The sequence below is a fragment of the Chrysoperla carnea genome, chromosome 4 (genome assembly GCF_905475395.1).
Source record: "Chrysoperla carnea chromosome 4, inChrCarn1.1, whole genome shotgun sequence".
Taxonomy (NCBI): Eukaryota; Metazoa; Arthropoda; class Insecta; order Neuroptera; family Chrysopidae; genus Chrysoperla; species Chrysoperla carnea.
The window spans coordinates 26,727,897-26,754,857 of NC_058340.1; the positions used below are offsets into that span (position 1 = coordinate 26,727,897).

General features: G+C 30.4%; 3 protein-coding genes across 4 annotated transcripts; all 3 read left to right on the forward strand.

Moving 5' to 3' along the window:
* The first annotated feature begins 1,188 nt into the window (after positions 1-1,188).
* On the forward strand, positions 1,189-14,805 carry LOC123298642. Its single transcript, XM_044880734.1, has 28 exons — positions 1,189-1,260; positions 2,466-2,517; positions 2,586-2,708; positions 2,778-2,909; positions 3,024-3,143; positions 3,210-3,359; positions 3,716-3,922; positions 4,219-4,586; positions 4,653-4,865; positions 5,227-5,397; positions 5,457-5,584; positions 5,646-5,822; positions 5,883-6,042; positions 6,110-6,317; positions 9,095-9,153; positions 10,171-10,219; positions 10,906-11,028; positions 11,210-11,341; positions 11,401-11,520; positions 11,578-11,727; positions 11,946-12,206; positions 12,285-12,532; positions 12,600-12,812; positions 12,946-13,116; positions 13,178-13,305; positions 14,034-14,210; positions 14,269-14,428; positions 14,486-14,805. The coding sequence occupies exons 1-28, from the start codon at positions 1,215-1,217 to the stop codon at positions 14,674-14,676; spliced, it is 4,437 nt and encodes a 1,478-aa protein (XP_044736669.1). The 5' UTR covers positions 1,189-1,214; the 3' UTR covers positions 14,677-14,805.
* A 2,052-nt stretch (positions 14,806-16,857) lies between these two features.
* Positions 16,858-21,367, forward strand: LOC123299205 (modular serine protease-like). Its single transcript, XM_044881501.1, has 14 exons — positions 16,858-16,896; positions 17,181-17,229; positions 17,610-17,726; positions 17,793-17,924; positions 17,984-18,103; positions 18,170-18,319; positions 18,402-18,632; positions 19,307-19,533; positions 19,597-19,803; positions 20,105-20,275; positions 20,338-20,465; positions 20,528-20,704; positions 20,763-20,922; positions 20,983-21,367. The coding sequence occupies exons 1-14, from the start codon at positions 16,866-16,868 to the stop codon at positions 21,171-21,173; spliced, it is 2,091 nt and encodes a 696-aa protein (XP_044737436.1). The 5' UTR covers positions 16,858-16,865; the 3' UTR covers positions 21,174-21,367.
* Positions 21,368-23,252: 1,885 nt separating this feature from the next.
* On the forward strand, positions 23,253-26,641 carry LOC123297408 (putative aldehyde dehydrogenase family 7 member A1 homolog). Of its 2 annotated transcripts, none has more exons than XM_044879056.1 (7): positions 23,253-23,425; positions 24,205-24,421; positions 24,495-24,712; positions 24,861-25,076; positions 25,135-25,501; positions 25,990-26,192; positions 26,264-26,641. In XM_044879056.1, the coding sequence occupies exons 1-7, from the start codon at positions 23,309-23,311 to the stop codon at positions 26,474-26,476; spliced, it is 1,551 nt and encodes a 516-aa protein (XP_044734991.1). In that variant the 5' UTR covers positions 23,253-23,308; the 3' UTR covers positions 26,477-26,641. The 2 variants fall into 2 exon arrangements, with proteins under 2 accessions (XP_044734991.1, XP_044734990.1); XM_044879055.1 differs by having other exon boundaries at positions 23,255-23,425; positions 25,135-25,497; positions 25,986-26,192.
* Positions 26,642-26,961: the final 320 nt, after the last annotated feature.

The following is a 26,961-nucleotide window of genomic DNA, read 5'->3' on the forward strand; positions in this document are numbered from 1 at the left end:
AAGAAACAAAAAAGGCTTAAAAAATTCTAAAAAATAATTCCCGAAAATTTTCAATCCGCCTCTGTAAATGGGTAATAAAAAACACCATAATGAAAAAAAAAAATAGGAAAGAAATTATAAATGAACCGGTTAGCCTTCGATTTTTGATCATGAAGATTATTGCTAATAAAACACTATCCTTTCAAAATTTGTAGACATAGGATCACAAACCGTCCATGCACAAACTATAAAGGCGGAAAGTTTCAGTATTTTGCTATCTCTATGTGCGTCTGAGTTTTTATTATTTTAAATAAAAGGTGTTTAAGACAATTATTTTACAAAGAAGTCAATTGAATCACGTTGATCAAATAAATTGTTTTGTATGAGGGCAAAAGTGAAACAAATACTTGTGTCTCTAAATAGGCTTTTGTCCTAAAATTGAGAAATTGGTTTGTACGTAACATTAGTATCTGATTTACACCAAAAAATATTATTTTAAAGAAAATACTATTAACATTATGTATTTTGCAGTTTCAAAAACCAATTCAAATTTACTTCGAAAACAGTGTGGAGTAACAAACGTCTTGAATGACATCACGACTTGTCATACAATCATTCAAGGTATATGCAGTTGTGACCAAGTATCTAGCATAGAATATTATACATAGATAACGCAAGGAATATGTCATAATCATATGATGCATAGAGATTTTGTGTAATGTAAACAATATCTAGCCAATGAAATATATATTAGACAAGGATACAAAAGGAACTTACTAGCAGTATTCTCTTTCATTAATCATATAGCAAATTTTGGGTCATGGACAAAAGCCTATTATAAACATATCCGAACAAAATATGTTTTAAAACAATACGCCCAAAAAATTACTGATTACCTCACCCTTGAGAATTAGGTGTTCAACAGGTTCTTGTGACAAGCGTCTTTAAAAAAAAAAATCTAAAGCCACACGTTCTTTTTCACGAGTTACGGATAAATGCTACGGATTACATTGTAATCCGTGCATTTTTTGTGACATTGAGATATATTGATAGATGTTTTGTCAATAGACAAATTGTTTTGTATGATATTTTCGATATAAAATTTTTCACTGTTAGACAAAACTCCCTTCAATTTTTCGGCTTGTACACGGAAGTAATATCATAGTAAAATTAAAATTTATTTAAAATTAATAATTGTCACTAGTTAGTTATGAAGTATCTTAGACTGTTTAATAATGGTTAATAGTTGTTTTTTTAGTGTGTATATTATTTCAACAGGGGGTAAGTTTTCGCATATTTTTATATTACAAATAGGAATCTATCTTAATTTGATTGTCTATTTAAATGTTTCATTGTAATAAAAAAATTAAAACATTTTAAGTTCATTCGGAGTATCTAAACATAATTGTTAAGTATTTATAAACCCACAACATTAATTTTCAATCAAAAGTGACGATCATTAACGAATTAAGTGATAACTCAACAACAAGTGTACATACATGGTGGAAAAGAAATGTGTTCGTACCGTAGGTAATTTCATTTTTATTATGTTACGCGGTCATATTAGTAAATCCACTGATCGTTTCAAACAAAAACAAAAAATCACATAGTTATTACAGTCAGATTATAATCTAGCTTACCTTGTTACAATTTCTCTTCCAAAACAGCTAAAAAAAAAATCGAACCTGAGTCGCAATCTATATTGAGTTAGGTAAAGCTAAAACGGTTTGATTTCTGTAAGATAAATAATTCATTTGTTTTTACTCCCGACTAACAAAGAGGGGTGTTATAAAATTAGCGTGCTTATATGTTTATCTGCGTATCTGCGTGTCTGTCTGCGGCTTTGTAGCTCCTAAACGAATGAACTGGTTTTGATTTTATTTTATTCGAAAGGTAATTTGATCCAGAGTGTTTTTAGCTATGTTTCAAGTTCGAGTTTAAAGTTATGGACATCAAACGACTGAGCTGATTTTCATAAAACATAAGAACACACCTTCGATTATTCGAATTAAAATTCAAATAAACAAAAGGAAAATCGGTTTATCTGTTTAGAATCTACAATGCCTCAAACGACTTGTTCAGATCTGATTCTGTGGCTCATAGCTCCCGAACGAATGAACCAATTTTGAAACGGCTCAGCAGATTTTCTTGAAACATAGCAAAGAACGCACGCGATCAAATTACCATGTAAACAAGTAAAAAAAAAAAACATAATCAGAGCTGATTTTATGTCGGGAGTTTCTTAAATAAATAATTTATGTATCATACGGGGTTGTTCAAATTATTCTGTACATTATAAAATGTACCTACATCCAATAAACCTCCATCTATCCCAGAAACAAAATTTTCTTAAAATCAAGCAGTAAAGTCTTAATTTTCGTGTCGAATAACGTCATATGAACACATTTTCAAAGAATATGTAATCAGTTTAAGATCCTCCAATAATTAACCAATTGCATATATTTATAAATGATAATTTATTTCAGTTTTATTGATAACTTTACTCATCCCAAAAGAATGCCAAAGTCAAATATGCAAGTAAGTATATACGGTAAAAAATTTCGTTTATCCAGAAAGCTCAATTAAGCCAAATTTTGTATGTATAGGAATGACGAAGTTCCCTGTGGTCCTTTAAGTCGTGATTGTTATCTTAAATCAGCCGAATGCGACGGGATAAAAGATTGTGAAAATGGATATGATGAATTACCCGAAATATGCGAAGAAAGAAAGTATGTTTGAAGAAATAAGCCTGAGGAGAATATTTAAGCTATTGCTCACTGGTGTTTTCTTTTGTTCAGATGTAATACAACCGAATTTCACTGCGCTAATGGGGATTGCATACCAATATTTTTGAATTGCAATTCAAGGAAAGATTGTTTGGATGGCTCCGACGAAGCAGATTGTGAAATAAAAAACACAAAAAAGTGCCCGTAAGTGAATTTAAGAAAGAAATTGTGAAAACTCGACACTTCTACATAATATTTACATTTTCGTTGGCATAATTCTCATAAAATATTTTCTACAATTTTATAAATTTATTCTAGAAATGAGTGGCAAGTTCTTTGTTTATCTGGAGAATGTATCAGGAAAGATCAAATATGCGATGGATTAAAAGACTGTGTGGATAACTCTGATGAAACTTACACAAAATGTTCAAATTCGAGGTAAACAAATTTTTTAAAATGATTTTCACCTCATTAATAATCTTTTTTAATTACTTTTTTAAACAGATGTCCTGCTTTTTCTTTTCAATGCAATTATGGAGCGTGCATTAATGCAGAAGCTGTATGTAATGGTGTATCAGATTGTGTTGATTCCTCTGATGAGCTATTACCAGAATGTAAAACAAAAATAAATGTCACAGACGAAATGATTTGTGGGTTCGTTAATACCTTGATAATTAATACCTTAGGCAGCTCGTAAAATTCCGATATGATACATAAATGCCTACCCTAAATTCAGATTTATGAGGTTTTTATTTAGCACCAAATTTCGAACAACACGTATAAAAATTTAACAGTAGTCTGACCATCAACGGTCGAATAATGTTACAATTATGATGTCTATTTGCTGTAGCTTGGCTCTTGGTCTAACTAATAGTCGAAATATCATCAAATTTTGACCCTTATTGTTTGAAATTATGTACCAACTAAAAGCTGTATCTTTGTATCTGTTTCTTAACTTTTTTAACCACTATTGTAACATTTACATCGATATTTATCTGCATTTTTTTTAGTAAAAACACTTTCAAATGTAACAGTGGTTTATGTATCAAAAAACAAAAATTATGTGATGGAATTAGAGATTGTGACGATGGGTCCGATGAGACATACCGGCAATGCCGAACAGCAAACTGTGGATCAATATCGCGATGTGGTTATGGAGCATGTGGAGGATTGCATTGTGTTGATGGAAGCAGTCTTGATACAGATAATCAAGTAATGTTAGTAATTTTAATACCATCCCTGAAATTTAATTGCCAAGAAATGAATATTAACAACAAAACTTTTGGGCATCGGATTTTTTTTGAGAGGGTATATGAATATTACCATCATTAAAACAAATGATTGAAAGACGTGGAAAAAGATGTTTTTAACTGTTTAATATTTTATCATTAATTTCGTATCAATATTTTCATAATCATTTGATGATCAAAAGTGCCACACGTAAATACTAACCCATAACACGAACTAATATTAAAAAAAATCAGTTAAACAACGATTTGTTTGAATTTAATAGGTTTAGTACATTTGGTCCTGATTCCCGAGACGAAGAAACAAATCAAACAACAAAGGATTTTGAAACAACAATTAGAACAATACCAAAAGAACCACCTGACGAGCAAAAATGGCCACCACGAACTACACCCTCAAGACCAATTAATCCTCCAACATATTTTCCACCTCCCAAAACCTGTATATTTCCAAATCAACCCAGTAATGGTGTTGTTACAACTAATACAGGAACAATTCCAAAGCCATTTGAATTCGCCCCAGCATGGACTATTTTAATTTATGCATGCAATGAAGGCTACTCTTTAGGCACAGCACCATCTGTAATTGTATGCATGAACGATCAATGGACAAATCCGTTTCCAAATTGTTTGAGTAAGCGATTATTATGAAAACTTCATAAAAACCAAAATACTTTATTATAATCCTCTTCTTAAACAGAAACATGTCCACCACTAACATCTGAAAATCATGAAATTGAATGTTTGCATGAAGGCAGACCAGTTGCTTGTGATACTGCATGCGAGGGTACTATTGCAAACATCAAATGTAAAGAGGCGTTTGAATTAACAAACTTCGTTTATCAGCCATATAATGGAATCGAATGTAATCAACGAGGAAATTGGTCAAACCAATTATTTGACTGTAACCCAGGTAAAGAAAACCTTCATATATTCAAAAGAGATTGACTCCTTACAGAACCGCACCATAAGCAAACATTTTAAGTTGATAATAAGTTCAACTCCGTATTTTAAGCTAAGGATATTGTGTGCTGGAGAAATTTCGCGGCTGTAAAAATTTACCAAAAAAAAAACTTGAAGGGGATATATTTTAACAAAATGCATAAAACATGTCCACAGAAACACTCATCTTAATTTGAATGTAAAAAATATATTATTTTCGCATTGTGGTCACTTCAAAACGTGATAAAATCATTTCCCTTTGTTTCTCAGAATTAGAAAGCTCGTAATATCCTTTGTATGTACATTTGCTTTCAAAAAAAACTTTTTATTAGAATGTGGTACTTTAATACCAAAAGCTCAAGCTTTGGTAGTTAAAGGATATACTGCAGCTAAAGGAGAATTTCCATGGCATGCTGGAATCTATAGGCGGGAATCCGAAAAATATGAATATTATGAGCAAATATGTGGTGGGACTTTAATATCCGAGAAAATTGTTGTATCAGGTAACGATACTAGATATATATTTTAAATACTCTATTAATAATTCGAAATTCTTTTATAGCTGCACATTGTTTCTGGAATTGGAATGATAACAAACCAAAAGTGAATATCAATAAATATGCGGTTGCAGTTGGCAAGTTTTACCGTACATGGAACAGTACGAAAGATAAACATGCTCAGTATAGCGAGGTATTTAAAATTTTATTACCAAATATTACTTCAAAATTAATGAATGCTTATTAATTTGTAGGTTCAACAAATTATCTTACCAAAAAGATTTCGAGCAGAAGAAAGCACTTTTGCTAATGATATAGCAGTTTTATTATTGAACAATACTATAAAATTTACATCAAGAGTCAGACCAGTTTGCATAGATTGGAGTAATGAATTGTATAAAAGTCTTTTAAAACCAGGAGCGCTTGGAACGGTAAATCAAGTTTTGCCGAGAATCTGCGTACATTTTATTGATCACACAATTTTTGTTCAGGTTGCTGGTTGGGGTTTAACAGAGGAATTTGGCAGTACTTCTGAAGAATTACAAGCTGTAAGAATGCCTTACGTTGAGTATGATACATGTATTAGTGGCTTGCCTGAGGAATTCAAACCTTTCATAACGAATGATAAAATTTGTGCGGGTTATAATAATGGTAAAGTATCTACTTTGATGGTTATAATTATTATTTAACATATCTAACAGATGAATGTTAATTTTAGGCACAAGTGTTTGTACTGGAGACAGTGGAGGAGGTTTGGCCTTTAAGAAAAGCAATAGATATTTTATTCAAGGAGTTGTTAGTGTTAGTCCAGCAAAAGGCTCAACATGCGATTCCTATCGATATGTCGCTTTTACCAGTGTACCTCAGCATTTAGACTTTATAACAAAAGTCGAAAGATCAACTTCTAACAATCTTCAGGAATCTAATTGATCTCCAATAATTCAATAAGTTTTATTTATTTGAGGATTTTTTATAATTTAAGTGTCTTCAGATTTTTGTAAACCGATATTTTCTGAAAATAAATTTACGTTTTCAATTGTAATTTAATTTTCTTTTCTTTCTGGTCGAATAGTTTTTGAGATACGGACTAAAATCGATCCAAATATTGCGATATCTCAAAAACTCTGCATCCAATCATTAAATTAATCTGATTTTATAATTTGTGGATCAAAATTACCCCACCACCGAGTTTCATCAAACTCCAAAACAAAAATTTTTTTGCGATTTTTTCAAAGGGGTACCCCTTTTTACTCTTTTGACAATGAATACACAAAAATTAAATGTAAAGCCAGACAAAATTTAATAAAATGCAAGATTTACATACAATGTGACCCATAAGTTCTTAGACATTCTTTAAAGAAAAATGTTTTAAAGGTGAATCTGAAAATGCTTCAAACAATAGTTTTTCTAATTTTAAAGGTTGTTCGGTAAAAGGTAACATTTTTTCGTAAGTAGATTTTGCAGATTAAGTCAATATAGTTTAGACAAAATATATCCCAAAACAATATTGTTATTTTCTTTTAAGCTACAAAAATTTTTTTGAAGCTTTTCTTTAACTCTTACCAATAGGAAAATTGAATATAACACCCTGCATCTATAAGAAATATACCTATGAAAGAAAGCAAATTTGTTTATCCATTTTTTTCTAATAGTTGGAATCAGGCGAATATTTTAATAAAAGAATATTGTACCTTATAATAAACAAACAATTTAATAAACCAACAAAAATTGCTTTCACAAAGAATACTCTCTCATTTAAAGTCTTCTATTTTTATCAGTTAAGAATTCGAGTTGAATTATAAATAATTCTGATGGTCAAAGCCAAATACGCTAAACATTTTGCGGAGTTGCCACTCAGTCTACAAAATATTAATAATTAATAAAGAGTGACTGAGGACTTATGAGACAGACTGTATAATGCACGGGAATTATTTAATTAATTAATTCGTGATAAAATAATTATGTAGACGACCTTCTTTAAAATTATTAAATATATTTATTTCATTAGTAGGTTGATAGTCGTGCAATTTACAAATAAAAAACTAAAATTAATAAAAAGTTGGTGGATTTATTTAAGGTTTGTTAAAAACAGTTTACTAAAGTTTTTAAAAAATTAATAATTTTATGATTAATTTAACTAAGTAGAAATTAATAATTATTACTTATTCAATTAAAATCAATCTGTTTAAAATCTTTGCAAAGGTTCAGCGCATTTTGTTTATTTTTGTTTATTTGTATGTAAAATATCACTATTTCTTTAATGATGCACGAGATTATTTTTGTTGGATTGGATAAAAAATATTGTAGCGAAGAAAATCCTAGGTAAAAGTTTTATGTACTTAATCTTAAAATATTTAATAATTTCCCTATAAAAAGTTTATAAAATCATTATATCAGGACAAATGAATCATAGCTCTCGAATTTTGTCATTAACAATGCTCTTAAAATTCCTTTTTGGTTTAATTCTGCATTATTAAGAAAATTTATTACGAAAAAAGTAATTGGGGCATCAATTTCAAGAGGGAAATTGGCATAATATAGTGAGGCTTAATGTGAACATACTAAGTTAAATAAATATGTGCAATTAAGAAGACACTTTGTTTTTTCGAGTAGAGTCTATGGCCTGAATAGTTCAAAAATAAAATGGATTACTCCACTGCAATTACGTTCTGGAGCTAAATAGTCGCCTTAATTTAGTGAATAATCCAAATCGGCTTTTGTGTTTATAAACTTTCAATGCCAAAAAAATTTTGAACCATCGCATACAATTTGTTAATGATTTTAAATTTTATAGGCTAAGATTTCTCAAAGTTTCACTTTAGCCGTAGAACTACCACAGACATATTTGATTTTTAATGGTAACGTATCCCTACATCATATTTTTTAGAAAAAAATCTTTGGATGGAGTTTGAGATTGTGGCATTGTCGATATGTTTCATCAGATCCATTATTTCTGCTAAAACATATCAACTATGTCATGGTTTCATTTGCAACAATTCAACTAACATGGACAATATATATGAATCGCATTTAAATCCGAAAAAAAAACTATTTTTTAACAAGCAATGAGTGTCATTAATGAGGTGTCCCTTAATCACGCATAGGAACAATACAGCGATATTGAACAAAAAACAAATTCTAAGTAGATTTATTTCCTTTAAAGTATTTCGATTGGATGCGTAATTTTGGAGAAATAATTCGCGATTTGTATTAGTTAATTTAAAATTAAAAACAGAGAAGGAAAATAATGTAATGAAATTTGGTATTGTGACATTCGATATGTTTCATCAGATCCATCATTCTTTTGAAACATATCCAGAATGCCATAATTTCACATGCAACAGAGTCCATCGAATAAGAAGTGTTAAGTATAGAGTGTTCTGCAATGGCTACATTAACCGATGTAGACTATATTCTGTAAAATCTAAGTGAAAATGTGCTTAGAAGTTTCTTGATTCATAAGGTAAGTTTTAGAAATCAGAATATATAAATTTTTAGTAGAGTATAGCTTTTGTTGATTTGCTTGGATAGTAAATTTATATGTAATTGGGAATTTCCCAAATATTTTCAATGTCAAAAATATAGTTAAAAGTTTATAAAAATAAGAAGGGAATCATTACGAAAATAGAATAAATCTTGCTGACCTTCAAAAGTGTAGATGTAAATAATAGGTAATTCTTATTTTAAATTAATCAAATTGTTAAGTCATTTTGTTGGTAAAGATGTTTAGCAATGTGAATGTTCTTTATGTGTTCCTAGGAGGTAAGTTCTTCGAAAATTATTTTTCACAAAACGGTTTATTTATTATTTCATTATCTACATATTTTAATAAAATTTCATCCCTTAATCCCTTCAAAATTACCATTGATTTTACCAATTTGCGACTTAGTTTTCAACAATCAATTTGCTTAACAAGACTATAATTATTCAATAGCACTAGTACTTCAGTAAACGAGGCTGAAACCTCTAAATTCCTTCCTATAGCTCCGATTGACCTGAAAATTTGAGATTACGCCAAATTCACTAGAATTAATTCTAGATCAAAAGTTATATGGTGCTTAGTGGTGCTTTTGCCAAGGGGGCGGTAGCCACTCCTTCTAGGGGTGGAAAAATATATGTAAAAATAGGCAACGAAAAAACAATATTTCAAAAAAACCAATACTTTTAAAGTTATTGGCAATTGAAATTCGGATATTTAACGTTAAATAACAGAAAATGGTAGGAGGGTAGAATATGAATGTCACATCCTTTGGTGTCTCACCTCTGCACCAGTATATATATACGGCGTTGTTGGATACTAATTCTGCATAAGTATTCAAAGCGAATTACATAGTCAAATTCCGAAGCCCCGTGTGATAATTTTCTGTACAGCAATTATGTAATTCCCTTCGAATACTTATGGAGAACTAGTTTTCTTCTTCACTAGGACGTATTCTTTATTGCAAATTGAGCCAAGAGTTTCTAAAAGTTGTAATGAACAACACCAACGATTTTAAATTTAAATTTAGGAAAACCTTAACCTTTGAAGTTTCAATAATGTGTAATTATTAATAAAGTAAGTTCAAAACATCTACCAGATTATTTCTTAATAAATCATCAGGCCAAATAATGAATGCATCCTGTGCAACGAATCTTTTATGGACGCTATGTAGTTCTGAAACAATCTGACTTTGAACTGTAACTAATAATTAATTTGAACATTTGTGATCGTTGATTACTCAACAAATCTGTACAATCAAAAATAATCTGTAATATGTATAACATTTCTTTATTTTTCAGTATATATTCTAATTTTATTAAATGGAATTAATAGTCAAACTTCTTGCAAGTAAGTACCTAATCTATATATATATAGGAGACTTTCTATAGATATAGATAGATAGATAGATAGATAGTCACTCATCACGATATCTCTGGAACTATAAGACCTAGAGACTTGAAATTTGGCGGGAATATTCCTTTTGCCAAGTAGAGGTCAGCTAAGAACGGATTTTACGAAATTCCACCCACAAGGGGGGTTGCGGGGATGTTCATGAATAAAAAATTCATATTTTTAAATTATGGCTTTTAATAGTTCAAAACTTGGTCAGAATGTTTTAAATTACATTTAGAAATTTTTTTAACCTTCGGAGGGTAGAAAGGTGTAGCGAGAAAGTGGGAAGGAAATATCGAATATTTACAAATATACCTAAGTGGGGTATCAAATAAAAGAGCATGACGTGTACATTACAAAAATGTTATCCAACGCGAGGAAATGTGGAGGGAGGGGTGCAAGTGGGGATGTTGCCCAGCAAAGCGGGTATATTTTACGCCACGCAAAGCGGGCGGGTAACAGCTAGTCAAATATAAAATAGAATAAATTTAAATTTAAATCAGCTCAACAGTTAGAAACTGTTTTCGTGGTAATTTTAGATCACAATCCTATTAGTTCCAAATCTTCTGAAAATATATTATCCATTCAAGTCTCGAATATTTTGAAGAATTTAATGCATATTAAGTCTGTTTTATGTTTAGGGAAGATCAGTTTCATTGTAGAGGTTTTGATGAAGAGTGTATATCGAAAGAATTAACTTGTGATGGAAAATTAGATTGTTCAAATGGCAATGATGAAACTTTTGAAACGTGCGAATTTAAAGTGTGAGTATATGGCATATGTATGGCTGTTTTCAAAGCCTTCTTGAAGAACCTGAGTAAAGTTACTTGTAGCAGCGACTATTCAGGAAAATTTCGTGATTAAACTGACAAATTTGAAGACTTGATCTATACAAAATTTAGAATTTGTAATATCAAATTAATTTTAATTTGAACTATGTTATAGATGTAATGAAACCCAATTTCATTGTGCCTACGGAGGATGTATACCTTTATCTTCGAAATGTGATACAAGCTTTGATTGTGCTGACAATTCTGATGAAGCAGATTGTGAAATGAAACCCACAAGCCAGTGTCCGTAAGTATATCTTTTGGAATAATTAATGAAATAGTACTGTTTGTCCTTCTCATTTTTAGGAAAAAATGGCAAGTTTTTTGTTTATCCGGAGAATGTATTCGACAAGATCAGATATGTGACGGTGTAAAGGATTGTATTGATAATTCAGATGAAACGTATTCAACATGCTTCAATTTTAGGTGAGTGTTTATCAATGATTTTTTTAAGAGCATATCTAATAATCATTTCGGAAACAGGTGTCCTAGCGATTCTTTTAAATGCAATTATGGAGCATGTATTGATTCAGAAGCCGTATGTAATGGAATAGCTGATTGTGTAGATCACTCCGACGAACTGTTACCAAAATGCAAAAATGGTTTAAACATTACTTCAGATTTAATTTGTGGGTTAGTATCATTTTGTGATCTAGGAAGAGAGAGTAGTGATCTAGAAAGTTTTGTTAATTGATTGATTACCGTATAAAATAAATTAATACAGCGAAGTATAAAATAATCTTCTATATCATTGTTATTATGCATTACATTTCTGTGATAAAAATGTGGATGTCACCAGCTTCCTAACTACGAAAGATGAGCCATATAATTTTAAAGTATAATTTTTTTAGGGAAAACAATTTCAAATGTGGCACTGGTTTATGCATTAAAAAAGAAAAATTATGTGATGGTATTCGAGACTGTGATGACGGATCTGACGAAACGTATCGGCAATGTGCCAATAAAACATGTCCCGATACTTTTCATCAATGTGCTTATGGTGCGTGCACAACTAGATTTTCCTGTGTTGCTGATAATTTACCCCCAGCGGGACTATTTTCCGGGCCTTCAAACTCACAGTCTTTTGGGGACATAGATAAAATTCAATTCATGTAAGTTTTTAATTTGTATAATTAAATTAAAGATTTAAATAATAGGAATAATTGATCTGTTGATCTGTGTATTTTAAGACCCCTATCTCCAGGAGCTGATCCAGTACTCTTATCTCCTCCAAAACCTCAATGTTATTTTCCAGGCCAACCAGAAAATGGCGTTGCAATGACAAATACCGGAATGATACCAAAACCATATGAATCCGCTCCAGCATGGACTATTTTAATTTATACCTGTAATGAGGGCTACTCCTTGGGTACTGCACCATCAGTGGTTGTGTGTATGAATGATCGCTGGACGGTAGACCCATTTCCAATTTGCTTGAGTAAGGCTTTATTCGAAAATTATTTCAGCCGGCTTCCCAATATATTTTTTTGAATTTCTTTTTTCAGAAACATGTCCATCTCTAGTATCTCAAAATCATGAAATCGAATGTAAACATGATGGCAAAGTAATACCATGTGAACAAGCATGCGACGGTACCGTAGCAAATATTAAATGTAAAGAGGCTTTTGAAATTCAAAATTTTATCTATCAACCATACAATGGTATTCAATGTAATACTAGTGGAAATTGGTCAAATGACTTGTTTGATTGCAATCCAGGTAACATTTTATTTCCAGTGATAAGCTTTGTTAGTTTTTGCCTTCATTGTCAAATATCATTAGAAATTAAAATAAGAAGAAAAAAGTACACATTAATAATACATTAGTTTAAATTATTTTTAATTTTCATAAGAATGTGGCACTTTAATCCCGAAAGCACAAGCTTTAGTAATCAAAGGATATACTGCAGCGAAAGGAGAATTTCCATGGCATGCTGGAATCTATAGACAAGATTCTTCTGAAGATGAATATTTCGAACAAATATGTGGTGGAACTTTAATATCCGAAAGAGTTATTGTATCAGGTAGATGGAGATTCTAAAAAAATATCATTATTTTACTTGAAAATATAAAAATTATTTTTAGCGGCACATTGTTTTTGGGATTTCAATGACAATAAACCAAATACAAATCCTGAAAAATATGCAGTTGCAGTTGGTAAATTTTATCGGACATGGAACAGTACTAAAGATAAATATGCTCAGTACAGTGAGGTAAGAGGCTTAACATTTAATTGAACATTTTTGATTACCTCCATGTATATATAAAATATACCAAGGTGAAATAATTTAGTCCCAAGTTCGTAACGCTTCAAAATATTGGTACTTTAAACAAAATTTTGTTATAGGTGTTCATAAAATCCATTTCTAGCTGTCCGTCTGAATGTCTATCTGTCTGCCCGTGTGTTCGTCTGCCTGTCAATACGATTACTCGAAAACGAAAGGAGAGTTAGCTAGGTGAAATTTTTATAGCGTGCTAAAACGTAAAAAGTGAGGTAGGGTTCTTAAATGAGCAGCCTAGGTCTTGGATCTTGGGCCCGTAGGACACATCTTGTAAACCGTTAGAGATAGAACAAAATTTTAAAGGCAAAAAATGTTCTTTAAAAAAATAAATAAGTTTTGTTTGAAACATTTTTCGTATACATCACTGTTTAATCGTAAGGGCGCATATTAGGTTAGAAACATTATATGGTATGCTTACAGGTACACTATGTATTTTAAATTTATACTTTAGGTACATATATTATGTATGTGTTTGTATAGCATATACTATACCCACTGAAGAAGTGAGAAGAAAGATTCTCATACGACTTTATGTGTAAGAGTGGCTATCTTTCTTTACTTACATGACGTAACAAACAAACGATTGCGTAATCAGCATTGTCTATACATGGTATTTAAACAACTAATTCAGTCAATTGTTTGTTTTCATTTTTATTCAGATAGAACGTATTATTTTACCAAATAAATTTCGAGCAGAAGATAGTAGTTTTGCAAACGATATAGCAATATTAATACTAAATAATACAATTAAATTTACAACAAGAGTTCGACCTGTATGTGTTGATTGGGGAAACGAATTGTATAAAAGTCTATTGAAGCCAGGAGCACTGGGTACTGTAAGTAGTTTTTCTAACCAGTTTTCTAAATCCATGTTATCGTGTTATAAATGTTTAGGTTGCTGGCTGGGGTTTAACAGAGGAATTTGGACTCGCTGCAGAAGAGCTGCAAGCTGTTAGAATGCCATACGTTGAGTATGATACATGTGTTAGTAATTTACCGGATACTTTTAAATCCTTTATCACACATGATAAAATTTGTGCTGGTTACAATAATGGTAAATAATCATCACAAGAATCTTTTCAGCATATTTTTCATTCATTGTAAATTTTAGGCACAAGCATTTGTACTGGAGATAGCGGAGGTGGTATATCATTTAAAAAAAGTAACAGATATTTCATAGAAGGAGTTGTAAGTGTTGCTCCAGCAAAAGGGACCACTTGTGATTCATATCAATATGTGGCCTTTACCAGTGTTTCTCAACATTTGGATTTTATTATGGAAATAGAAAGAGAAACTCATTAATACAATTAAAGATGACCACGATTTAAAAGTTTTCTCGTACATTCATACAGAGTACCTAATTCCCAAAAGTTTTCTGGTTCTTTGTTTTTCAAGTGTTATTAAAAATATGTAGATTGTTTTAATTTTGACAATTTCGGTTTGTAATTATTTTCATAAATAAAGAATTTTACAAGAGAAACTATCATTTTTTAATTTATATTAATATGAAAAAAAATTTGTGTAGTTAAGTAAAATAAGATACCAAAAAGCTATAAGAAAAAAATATGAAAGTCAATAGAATAATTAATCAATTACTATGTGAATTTTTTTCATATAGTGCTTCCGTTTTGAGATTATTTTAATGGGGTTTTTCGAATTGTTCGAAGGTGCATGTACGATTTTCACTAAGAAGGTATATTTTTCAAAGGGCTATCTTTTTAAACAGCGATTTTTAAGACATTTATGAAAAAATAATTCGATTAAAAATTTAAAAACAATAGTATTTCGCAAGAGAATTAAAAAAATTTGAAGTGTGCCTATTGAAGTCTTATTTTATGACCTATATAAATAAAAATGAATTGTCGGATTGTGATGAAACTTAGGTATTACCTTCGGGAGATGCTTACGAAGGTTTCTGGCCAAAAATATATACAAATAACAAAATTATTATTATACTAGCTTGATACTCGACCGCTTCACTGTTTTAAATGTAAAAACCTCCGCTTTATAGCCTCCACCTCTCTTGATCTCACTTATCCCCTTTCCATAACACTCTAAGGGATCGTTTTACACAGATAAAATATATACAAAGTCTTAATTGTAAAATAGTCATAATTAATTGAGTATTTCAGAGAAGACGACCATGAATTTATTTTACATTTACTATCTTAAATTTCTACTTATTTTATTGGGCTGGATTAAGCAAATTGTGGAAAATCATATTTGGTATATACACGTAATATAATTTTTTAAATGTTTATACGCTTAGTGTTTACGATCAGAAAAGTATCGAAAGTATCAGAAAAGATTTTAAGTAAAAGTATTTATTGCAATAAAATAAAAAAATAATAATTATTCTCCTTAATCACCTTTAAGAAAACTAGAAGCGCTTTAGACATAGAATCATTATGTACGTATTACTATGAAAATTATTTCATGTAAATGTACGACTAATTGCGGGACCAAAAATCCTTTGGCAAAAAATATAGACCATTTATACTTCCATACTACAAATCAAAAAACTCTTGCACCGTCACGATACACCCACAAGTTATAGAATCACAATAAATTCGCCAAAATTGCCAGTTTGGTATGTTTAGATCGTATATTTAAAAATGAAAATAACCTTGTTATTACCTCGAAGAAACCATGATATATTTTCTGCCCGTCTAAAAAATATCTTATATCGTTTTGTTATATTCCAAATAATAAAATGTATAATTATCTGAACATTCTTGATAATTTATAGGATAGGTTTCATATTCTTGTAGTGATTAGTATTCAAATAGTTAATTGCTCAAATTTAGGTCTACAAACCTATTCATAACCGGCTTCAAAAAAGAAAGTAGGTGGGGTTTTCAATTTTTATACATTTTTATTGTGTATTTGTATATTTGTAAGTGACTTTTTATTAACTGACTTCAAAACGAAAGCAAGGTGTTATTTTTTTGAGACAGAGTCAAAGGACAAAGGGGAATATTGTTCCGTGGGCTTTGTTTTGTTGATTTCAGGTCAAGACAAGGATTAAAGGGAAAATTACATAAAGGAAACTTAAAGAGTGGTTGACCAAAATACGTTTATAGGATTAATCAAAGAGTAAGCGAAGCGGAAGGGTAACGGTAAATAGTTCATCAAATTCAACGAAAAAAAAATTAAAAATAGTAAAACTGATTTTAAAATATATCTTCAAAAAAAATAAATAAAAGTTTTAAAAAAAATAATTCTATCGATAAATTTCTTGTTTGCAACTACATTTTGAAATCGACTTTTAAATGTAACTACTCAGAAGCACATCATTGATAGAAGTATTTGTTTTAAAATTATAGCGAACTTTTTGAGGCTGGTTTTATTTATTTAAAAATTATTTTATAAGTGTGTAATAAGCCCCAAAACAAGAGAGCGATTATTAAATAATTACTTAAATCTGGTTTACCTTTACATGATGTAGAGTAGCTAAGTAATTAACTTTTGGTTGTAAGCAATTTAGTAAGATGGGTGCTATTCATAAATTGTGGTTTTGTGGTACGTTATTACATCAATAAAACTTACCTTATTCAATTTTATTCAATTTTTTAACAAATAATTTCTTAAATAATTCGTTGATGGAATAGATTTAGGAAGTTAATTTATTTGTATTTTGAAGATTATCCTACTTTAAATGGACTCTTTGAAGGAACAAAAATTATATTATACGTTAATTAAGAAAATTAAGTTAAAAACATTAAAAAAAGTTAATAACAAATAACTTGAATTTCATACGATTAATTTTTGTGGATAATAATGAAAATTTTTTCGTTACTTTTCAGTTTATTTTATAACTTTATCCAAATGTTTTGATTGTCAAAAGCAATGCAAGTAAGTTACATAAATTTTTTTCTTTCCAATATCATGTGCGATGAAGTAAATGTAAATTGCATAAGAATATAGTTTAAAAAACTAAAAAACACGCTTGTTCCTTGTTCTAAAAATATATGTATAGTTAGGTTATCGGTAGTATAATAAATGTATATAACTGATGATGTCCTATTCATGGGTGTGATATTAGAGAGTTACATCCAAACATACAAACATCCATATTGGGGAAGAGCTAATATAAGCGTGTTAAAAATGAAATATAAATAAATTTAACAGTTAAATTTCAGTCTAAATAGAGACCTTACATAACGCAAGCATATACAATTATTTTTGATAGCAAAAAAAAAAATGTAATTTACAAAACATTTAAATATTTTTAGGGAGGGTGAGTTTAGTTGTGGTGGAGAGGAATGTATTCCTAAGGCATTAGTATGTGATGGAAAATACGATTGTTCGAACATCGAGGATGAGGCTTGGCAAGTGTGCGAAACAAATTTGTAAGTAATTAAGTTCTTTAAGTCTACGATATCATCACTAAATATAAATTCCAATAAATGTTGCAGATGCAATGTAACTCAATTTCATTGCGCCTATGGAGCATGCATACCTTTATCGGCGAAGTGTAACAAAATTTTCGATTGTGTAGACGGCTCGGATGAAGAATATTGCGAAATAAAAACCATGCAAAAGTGTCCGTAAGTGTAAATGTTGGATTTATTCCGACATAAAGAATTTTACATTGATATTATTTTAGGAAGAAATGGATGGTTTCTTGTTTATCTGGAGAATGCATTCGACAAGATCAAATGTGTGATGGTATAAAAGATTGCGTTGATAATTCAGATGAAACATTTTCAACATGCTCAAATTTTAGGTAAGTTGTTTATCATAAAATATAATGGTCAAAAACGAAACGTCCTTATATTTTTCTCAATAATAGATGTCCTGAGGATACTTTCAAATGCCATTATGGAGCATGTGTTGACTTGGATGTAAAATGTAATGGAATACGTGAATGTGTAGATTACTCCGATGAATTGCTTCCAGAATGCAAAATCAAATTGAATATAACTTTGGCGGAAATTTGTGGGTTTGTTTTAATTAAAACTTAAGTATCTAATGCGTTTTGTAACAATATTGGGGAAAATATTTTTTTATATAATTTTTTTCAGCGAGAATAGCTTCAGATGTAATAGTGGTTTATGCATAAAGAAAGAACAATTATGTGACGGAGTTAGACACTGTGATGATGGGTCTGATGAAACAATCGGTCAATGCAAGCATTCTACATGTCTCAAAAAAAGGCGGTGCAATTATGGTCCGTGCTCGTATTACCCACGCTGTGGAGATGAGTTTAGTTCTTTTGTACCAAAACAATCTACAATACATGGAGGAGAAAATCGGTAAGAAAAGAATACAACAATAATTTATATACCTTTCCTATTGGATTTTAATACTAAGAAAAACTCTGCCTAGCGATAGAAAAAACAACTATAGATGTCAGCTCGCATAGATACAAAATACTTAACAGAAATATTGTTTACAATTTTGTGAACCACACACATATAAACATACCATAACTTTTACAACTAAAATTTTATTAAAGATTAGGCCTTTGGTCTGATGTCGAATTCAATGTATTCGTTAACATTTGTCGTTTGCCTGTCGTTAACATTTGAAAATGTCTTATAATAGATCTGAAATGGCAATTCCAGGTTATGACGTCACCAAGTGTTATTTTCCAATCTAATCTAATAATTATTGTCCATTTTAATCCTTTATATTTTCATATATGATACTATCCAAAAATTGATTTCACACGATTAAAAACACATAATCTAAAAAATAAAAGTTCAAAATGTAAATCAAAAAGAAATATTATAAAATTTATGCAAGACTAGGAGAGCAAATATTTCACAGCATATTAAAATGTACAATGAAGTAGTATCTTTTGCTTTTTCATTCTATGAAAATATCAGTGGAGTCTAGTAGGTATCGTTTACATTTTTGTTTAATCGCGGCGCTGACATCTTAGCATTATAATTCAATAAAATAAAGCTCTCATGTCTATTTCAAGACCATCACTTCCTGGAAATTTGATGACCCCCGAATGTCATTTTCCATCTCAACCAGAAAATGGTAATGTGATGACAAACACTGGAACGATACCAAAACCAAATGAAATTGCTCCAACATGGACTATTTTAATTTATACTTGCAATAAAGGCTACTCTTTAGGAACTGCGCAATCGGTTCTTGTATGTATGAATGGTCAATGGACAAATCCTATACCAAAATGCTTGAGTAAGAATTTATAAAATTAAATTATTTGTATCAATGTTGATAAGTTCGAAAAATCTTTTCTAGAAACATGCCCAGCGTTAAAATCGGAAAATCATGAAATTGAATGTAAACTTGATGGCAAGATAATTCCATGTGAACAAGCTTGTGAGGGTACAGTAGCGAATATTAAGTGCAAAGAATCCCTCGACAGTTTTATTTATCAACCTTATAATGGAATTGAATGTAATGATACTGGAAAATGGTCCAATGAGTTATTCGATTGTAATCCAGGTATAAAATTGAACTATGAACGAAATCTTCACAAAATTCTAGCTGTAATATGTTTTTATTTATGTTTATACAATTTTTAAATTATAATCGAGACTTTCACAGTAAATATAATTGTATAAAAGAGTTAAGTAAACAAAATGTAAATAATAAATAAATTAGTTAATGTTGACATATAAAGAGAAACTAAAATTCGATGAGTTGAAAAAAATCACACTCAGTGCCTGGAGATCCGGGTTTTATTCCTGGTGCGAGTGTATTTTTTCAATTCTCTTTAGTTATTGATCTGTTTTTATTTCAAAAGCATGTGGCAAATTAATTCCAAAAGCAAAAGCTTTAGTAATCCATGGGTATACTGCAGCAAAAGGTGAATTCCCATGGCATGCTGGAATTTATAAGCGTGATTCAGTCGAAGATGATAGTTACGAACAAATCTGTGGTGGAACTTTAATATCAGAAAAAGTCATTGTTTCGGGTGAGTATTTATAAATTTAAAAGATTCACCACATTAGCAGATATATTTAAATCGATTTTCAGCTGCTCATTGCTTTTGGGATTGGAATGAAAATAAACCAAATATGGAAATTAAAAAATATTCCGTGGCTGTTGGTAAATTTTATCGAACATGGAACAATACGAAAGATAAAGATGCTCAGTACAGTGAGGTATATAAGCTAAATTTGATCAATTTTCATTTTTGCGAACTAATATCAATTTGTTTATTTAGTTACAACGTATTATTCTGCCAAATAAATTTCGAGCAGAGGAAAGTAGTTTTGCTAATGATATTGCAATACTGATATTAAATAAAACAATTAAATTTACACCAAGGGTTCGACCTGTTTGTGTTGATTGGGGAAATGAATTGTATAAAATTCTACTTAAGCCAGGAGCACTGGGTACCGTAAGTAGTTCTTCTTAAAAGATTTCTAAATCCATGTTATCGTGTTATAATTCGTCAGGTTGCTGGATGGGGTTTAACTGAGGAATTTGGATTTGCTTCAGAAGAATTACAAGCCGTAAGAATGCCTTATGTTGAATATGATACATGTGTTAGTAATCTACCAGACACATTTAGACCTTTTATTACTAACGATAAAATTTGTGCTGGTTACAATAATGGTGAGTGATTAAAAATGATATGTGTTATTTGCGAGTGAAATTTATATATAACTATTTTAGGCACGAGTATTTGCACTGGCGATAGCGGAGGTGGTATAACCTTCAAAAAAAGTAATCGATATTTCATAGAAGGAGTTGTAAGTGTTGCTCCAGCAAAAGGGGCCACTTGTGATTCATATCAATATGTGGCCTTCACCAGTGTCCCTCAACATTTGGATTTTATTATGGAAATTGACAGAAAAACCAATTAATTAATGTAGTTATGCGACATCAATGAGCTTTTATGATTATATCAAAATCCCAATTTTCAACAGCATGAATCGAGTTCTAATTTTCGCAAAAATACTCTAAAATGTAATACTTATATTATCCAATAACTGAGAATCGATTGAATCAAATTCACAAGTAACGCTTATTTTTCTGTACAATTCTTTTCTTTTTATAATTCGATACGTTTTAATTCTTTTTAATGAATCATTTAGAAAAAACTTAAGTTCGGTTCGATTTCGGTTGTATGGTTGTATGGAATTTGTTACAAAAATAATAAAATTTTGAAAAAAAAGAAAAACCCGAGATCTTTTTTCTGTTTACGAGCATTCGAATAAATTCAATTATAAATAAAATTCTAAATTTCAACCTGGAATCCTTCCCGACAATCCAGTATTGCATTGATTTAACGATTTTTCACATTTGTTTGATAATGAAGCAAAGTTTATTATTAGTGTATATTTATTGAGATCGGTGAGAATTATAGAATGATTCTATCTATATTGATCAATTTTTGTAGAAAAAAATAGACCAGAATAACATCTGGCAGTTTTTTAGGGTTCCGTATCGAAAAATAACAAACCGACCCTGCTACTAAGACTTCGTTGTCCGTTCGTTCGTCCATCTGTCTGTCATTGTGATGTATCTCACCGCAATAGTTAGACAGTTGAAATTTTGGTAGAGTCAGTATTACTATATTGCCGCTATAACAAAAAGTGAACCCTTCAGGTTCGAGTCCAACTCGGATTTAACCGGATTTGTATTTCGATGTAATACTAGTGAGCAGCTTCGAGTCCAACTCGGATTTAACCGGATTTGTATTCCGATGTAATACTAGTGAGATAATCCATAATTATTCATTAAAATTTACTCCAATAGTTCCATACGAGGGTATGTAGTTGTTTGTAAAGACTATAGAGATACTAGTGATATCAAAACTAAATATTGTTACTAAGTTGATGATTGAAAAATATGAAGAAACTAGCAGATGTCCGCCCGGTTTGCTGGGCAATTTCAATTCTAAAAACAAAGACTACTGTGTTATAGTCCTTAATTTTCTTGACCTCACTTATCCTCCCTTTTGTTCACAATTTTATGTATTTTAATTTTTTAATGCGGAACATTTTTGAAAATAAAATTTAGCCCATGATACTCGCTGATAATGTAACTTTCTACAGGTGAAATAATTTTAAGCTGGAATCAAGTAAGTTTAGTATTATAAAGTACCGAAAAAAAATGCCAGCAATAATTGTCCCACGGGAACATACTCTCGGGATATGTATTTATTCAGGCTATAAACTGTGTTCCAAATTTCATTCAAATCCGTTCAGTAGTTTTTGCGTGAAAGAGTAACAAACGTCCATCCATACATGCCTACATCCTGACAAACTTTCGCATTTATGATATTAATAGGATTTATATTTATATACCATGAGCCCATGATGATGTGTTTTTTCCGATTCAACTGCCTGCCATATTGAAGAATGATAAAGAAGAAATTATTATAAAGTTTGATAATAAAGAAAAATTATTTCTTAATAGTGGCTTGTGTGTTGAATTTATCGAAATCGAGTAATTTGATTTTTTTGCTTCTATACCTTATTTGTTGAAGAAAGTTTATTGATAACATTATAAAAAATGACCTTTCCAACTGTTGAGGAGAAATTTAAAAAAATTAAATCATTTTTCAAACCTTTTGACATTTTGTTTGTCCGCATTATCTTATCAATGACTCCTATTTTTAAAAACTTGATTTCCATAAATTCCACAAAAACAATCCATCAAAATCAAAATTTCGTTTCATTATGGGCTCCCGGTCTGCTTTAAAATTCTTTATCGGATTAATAATATTTTTGTTAAGTTTAATAAATAAACAAGTCAAAAGATAAAACTAACTTTGAGATAATTTTATACTAGAAATTAACATTAAAATAAGAATGTAATTACTATTATCTTCTGCAGTTACTTTACTGCAAGAATAACTATTTTAATAATTATCTTGTTTTGTAATAATTGTTGTGATAAGTATTTTATAAAATTTAATATTAAAAAAAAAATGAATATGATAATAGTAAAAAATTGTTTAGTAAAAAATAATGTATCGTGGTGTGTAAGGCGAATGTTATCAACGTCAAGTTACTTAATAAATGATAAAAAATATTCATTTTTAAAAGATTTAGAATTAAAAGAAGTTAATCATGGTGTTTTTAATGGTAATTGGACTGGTAATGGAGAAGTAAGTATCGAATTATTTTATTCCTATTTTGTAAAAAATTAAAAGAAAAAGTTTGCTTAATTGATTTAAAATAAATAACTACACCAAATTATTTCAAAAAATATCATAAATAATAAATTATAAGTTTTAATTCATTCAGTTTAATTTATGGGCGTAATTTTTGGCTCAAAAAGAGCAAATCAAGAATTTAAGCTCACAGATAACTAGCTTGTTGTATGAGCAGGCAGTAACGACAACTCCACTTGTAAGACATCGACGGTCAGAGAGATTTTGATTATGCATTCAAAAATTTTTGCAAATAGATAATTTTTTTTTTTAAATACGTTTCTTTTGATGTAAAAACTACAGAAAAAAAAGTTTTCCGGTTCCGGAACGTTTTTCTTCACGTGGTTTTTATTTCTACATTGTTTTCTTCCGGGATGTTTTCTTGAATAGCTCTGCTTCTATTTATCGGATTGCGACGAATTTAAAAAAGAATTTTTTTGTTATCAAATCCTAAACATATCAAACTAACACAAAATCTCAAGAAAATCGCAGTAGCCTCATTTTTTTAACTTTCTCTGATTACTTCTCGAAAAATTAGCCATTTCTAAAAATTTTCACTATCGAAATCCGCTAGATTTATCCAACTAAGTCAACAAAACAAAACAACTAACTGAATTTCAAAATTTTTATTATAATTAATTACGAGCCAAGAGCTAAACAGCAAAACCATATGCCATGTTTGGGAAACATATTTTTTGATTTTGCCACTAACAATATTTTTAACGCAAACTTAGATTACGAAATCAATAAGCCCATCCAATGGAAAAATCATTGCTGAAATAAAAAATGGCAACAAAAATGATTACGAAGATTGCGTTAAAGCATCTGAAGAAGCATATAAAGTTTGGGCAGATCTACCACTTCCAAAACGTGGTGAAATAGTTCGACAAATTGGTAATGCTTTGCGTGAAAAGATTGAGCCCTTAGGAAAATTAGTTTCTCTTGAAATGGGTGCGTATGACATAAAATATATCTCCGTCAGAGATTATTAAATCAGATTTGTAAAACTATGTTTTATTTTCAGGAAAAATTTTACCAGAAGGTATTGGCGAAGTTCAAGAGTATGTTGATATTTGCGATTATGCTGTTGGTCTATCAAGGTCTTTAAATGGTGCCATCATACCATCGGAACGTCCAGGACATGCATTGCTCGAAAAATGGAATCCATTAGGTTTGATTGGTGTTATATCCGCTTTTAATTTTCCAATTGCGGTTTATGGGTGGAATAGCGCTATTGCAATGGTAAGATTCTGATCTCTAAACAATGTGCATTTTTTCATGATTGATAGATAGTCTTTGTTGTGCAGTTGATTCCAATTTTTAGTAGCGAAAAAATTTATTATGGAAAATTCTAGAAGTAACCTTAATAATTGTCGTTTCTTTTATTAAGGTTTGTGGAGATACTATCTTATGGAAACCAGCACCCACTACACCTTTAGTTTCCATTGCTACAATTAACATAATTTCAAAAGTGTTAGAACAGAATGGAATCAATTCAGCAGTTGCCACCTTATGTAATGGTGGAGCAGATATTGGTAAAAATTTAGCAACTGATACTAGAATCAAATTATTATCGTTTACTGGTAGCACACAAGTTGGACATCAGGTAATACTTTTGCTTAATTTTTGCTTTTAGAAATTTAAATTGATCTTTGTTTTTTGAGGTGGGCGTAGAAGTACAAAAACGTTTTGGAAAGCATTTACTCGAACTTGGAGGAAATAATGCTATTATCGTCAACGAAGATGCCGATATTGACATGGTGATAACTTCCACCGTATTTGCTTGTGCTGGCACAGCAGGTCAACGATGTACAACCACCAGAAGATTAATAATTCATGAAAAAGTCTACGATGAAGTATTATCAAGACTGAAAAAAGCATACTCTCAAATTATAAATCGTATTGGCGATCCACTTGATTCAAAAACTTTATTGGGTCCATTGCACTCAGCTGAATCGGTTGCAAAATTTGAACAAACAATTAGCGAAGCTCAAAAACAGGGTGGTGCTATTGAATTTGGTGGAAAAGTAAGTAGAAAATAATGTTAAGGATTTTGACAGTTCAGATATCCCCAAAAAAGAAATTTCGTAAAGATGAAACACAACATTAAAATTTGTACGTATCTAATTTCTTTGATGATCAAATGACGATTAAGTTACCTCGAATTTTTTCTATTTCTCTTCACTAATTCCTTGAACATTAATTATAGAGAATTGAAAAAAATACACTCTCCCAGGATTCGAACCCGAACCCCTTGGATTCACGCCAAGCACCTTAACCATTGTTTGCCATATGAGCTCTAGACACAGAGTGCAATTTCTTCCACTCATCGAAGCTTTTTTTATTTTTGTTTTTTTATGTCAACATTAACTTATTTTTATTTATTATTTGTGTTGTTTACTGATTACAGTACTTGAATATTTTTTTGATTCTAATTTTTGTGATAATCAAATAACGATTAGGTAACCTTGTATTTTTTTCTATTTCTAATCACTAATTACTTGGAAATTTTCAGCTAGTTGGAAGTACTGGATTTTTTGTGGAACCAACCATTATATCTGGCTTGAAGCATGACTCACCCGTGGTGCATAGCGAATGTTTTGCACCAATCGTGTACATTCTAAAAGCATCAAATTTGAAAGAAGCAATTTCATGGAATAATGAAGTGCCACAAGGTTTATCATCTAGCTTGTTTACTCAAAACGTCAATAACATTTTTGAAGTACGCATTTAAAAAGAAACATTTTTGTTTATAAGTGCATCTTATAATGTTCAATATTTTGTTTTCTTTAGTGGATTGGACCATTCGGATCAGATTGCGGTATTATAAATGTAAATATCCCTACATCTGGCGCTGAAATTGGCGGAGCTTTTGGTGGTGAGAAACATACTGGCGGTGGACGAGAATCTGGAAGTGATTCGTGGAAACAATATATGCGCCGTTCTACAATTACAATTAATCATTCAAGAGAATTACCATTGGCACAAGGAATTAAATTCGAATGAAACTATAATAAAGTATCGAAATAGTTTTTGTTCGAGATCTTGTAATTTTTTTAATTGTCTCTATTCGACTCTATTTATAACAAAGCTTTTTTCGAATATAAAAAAGATTGTCTGTTTCTCGCAATATTGTTTTTGTTAAATTTTTCCGGCATTTTTTTAAAAGTTTTTTATGTATCATATATACCTTTTTTAATAAAACAAACTAAATGGAAATTTACAACATACTTTTATTTAATATTAGCCGCTGCATCGCCACTTCGTTGCAAAACGTGAACTTTTAAAAGAAATACAACCAACTGGTACTCTAAACTCAATCGTCACCTTACTTTACCAATCACCCTTCAGATCACTCCTCGTTATATGAGATTTATGCCCATCTCAAACAATCAAGCTTTGATAAAGCGGAGTATTCCAAAATAAATTTTATTCAATTTTAAACTCTCTATCACTGCCTTCATTTGTGTAAATTGGCAAAGGAAGACCTC

Excerpts from the sequence above, each read along its gene's own strand:
- LOC123298642 (XM_044880734.1), top strand. The coding sequence starts at position 1,215 with ATGGTTAATAGTTGTTTTTTTAGTGTGTATATTATTTCAACAGGGG. Across the intron at positions 11,029-11,209 it reads GAAACGTGCGAATTTAAAGT|ATGTAATGAAACCCAATTTC; the intron begins GTGAGTATATGG and ends ACTATGTTATAG. Across the intron at positions 13,306-14,033 it reads AATATGCTCAGTACAGTGAG|ATAGAACGTATTATTTTACC; the intron begins GTAAGAGGCTTA and ends ATTTTTATTCAG.
- LOC123299205 (XM_044881501.1), top strand. The coding sequence starts at position 16,866 with ATGGGTGCTATTCATAAATTGTGGTTTTGTG. Across the intron at positions 18,633-19,306 it reads ATACATGGAGGAGAAAATCG|ACCATCACTTCCTGGAAATT; the intron begins GTAAGAAAAGAA and ends GTCTATTTCAAG. Across the intron at positions 19,804-20,104 it reads GTTATTCGATTGTAATCCAG|CATGTGGCAAATTAATTCCA; the intron begins GTATAAAATTGA and ends TTATTTCAAAAG.
- LOC123297408 (XM_044879056.1), top strand. The coding sequence starts at position 23,309 with ATGTTATCAACGTCAAGTTACTTAATAAATGATAAAAAATATTCATTT. Across the intron at positions 24,713-24,860 it reads GGAATAGCGCTATTGCAATG|GTTTGTGGAGATACTATCTT; the intron begins GTAAGATTCTGA and ends TCTTTTATTAAG. Across the intron at positions 25,502-25,989 it reads TGAATTTGGTGGAAAAGTAA|TTGGAAGTACTGGATTTTTT; the intron begins GTAGAAAATAAT and ends ATTTTCAGCTAG.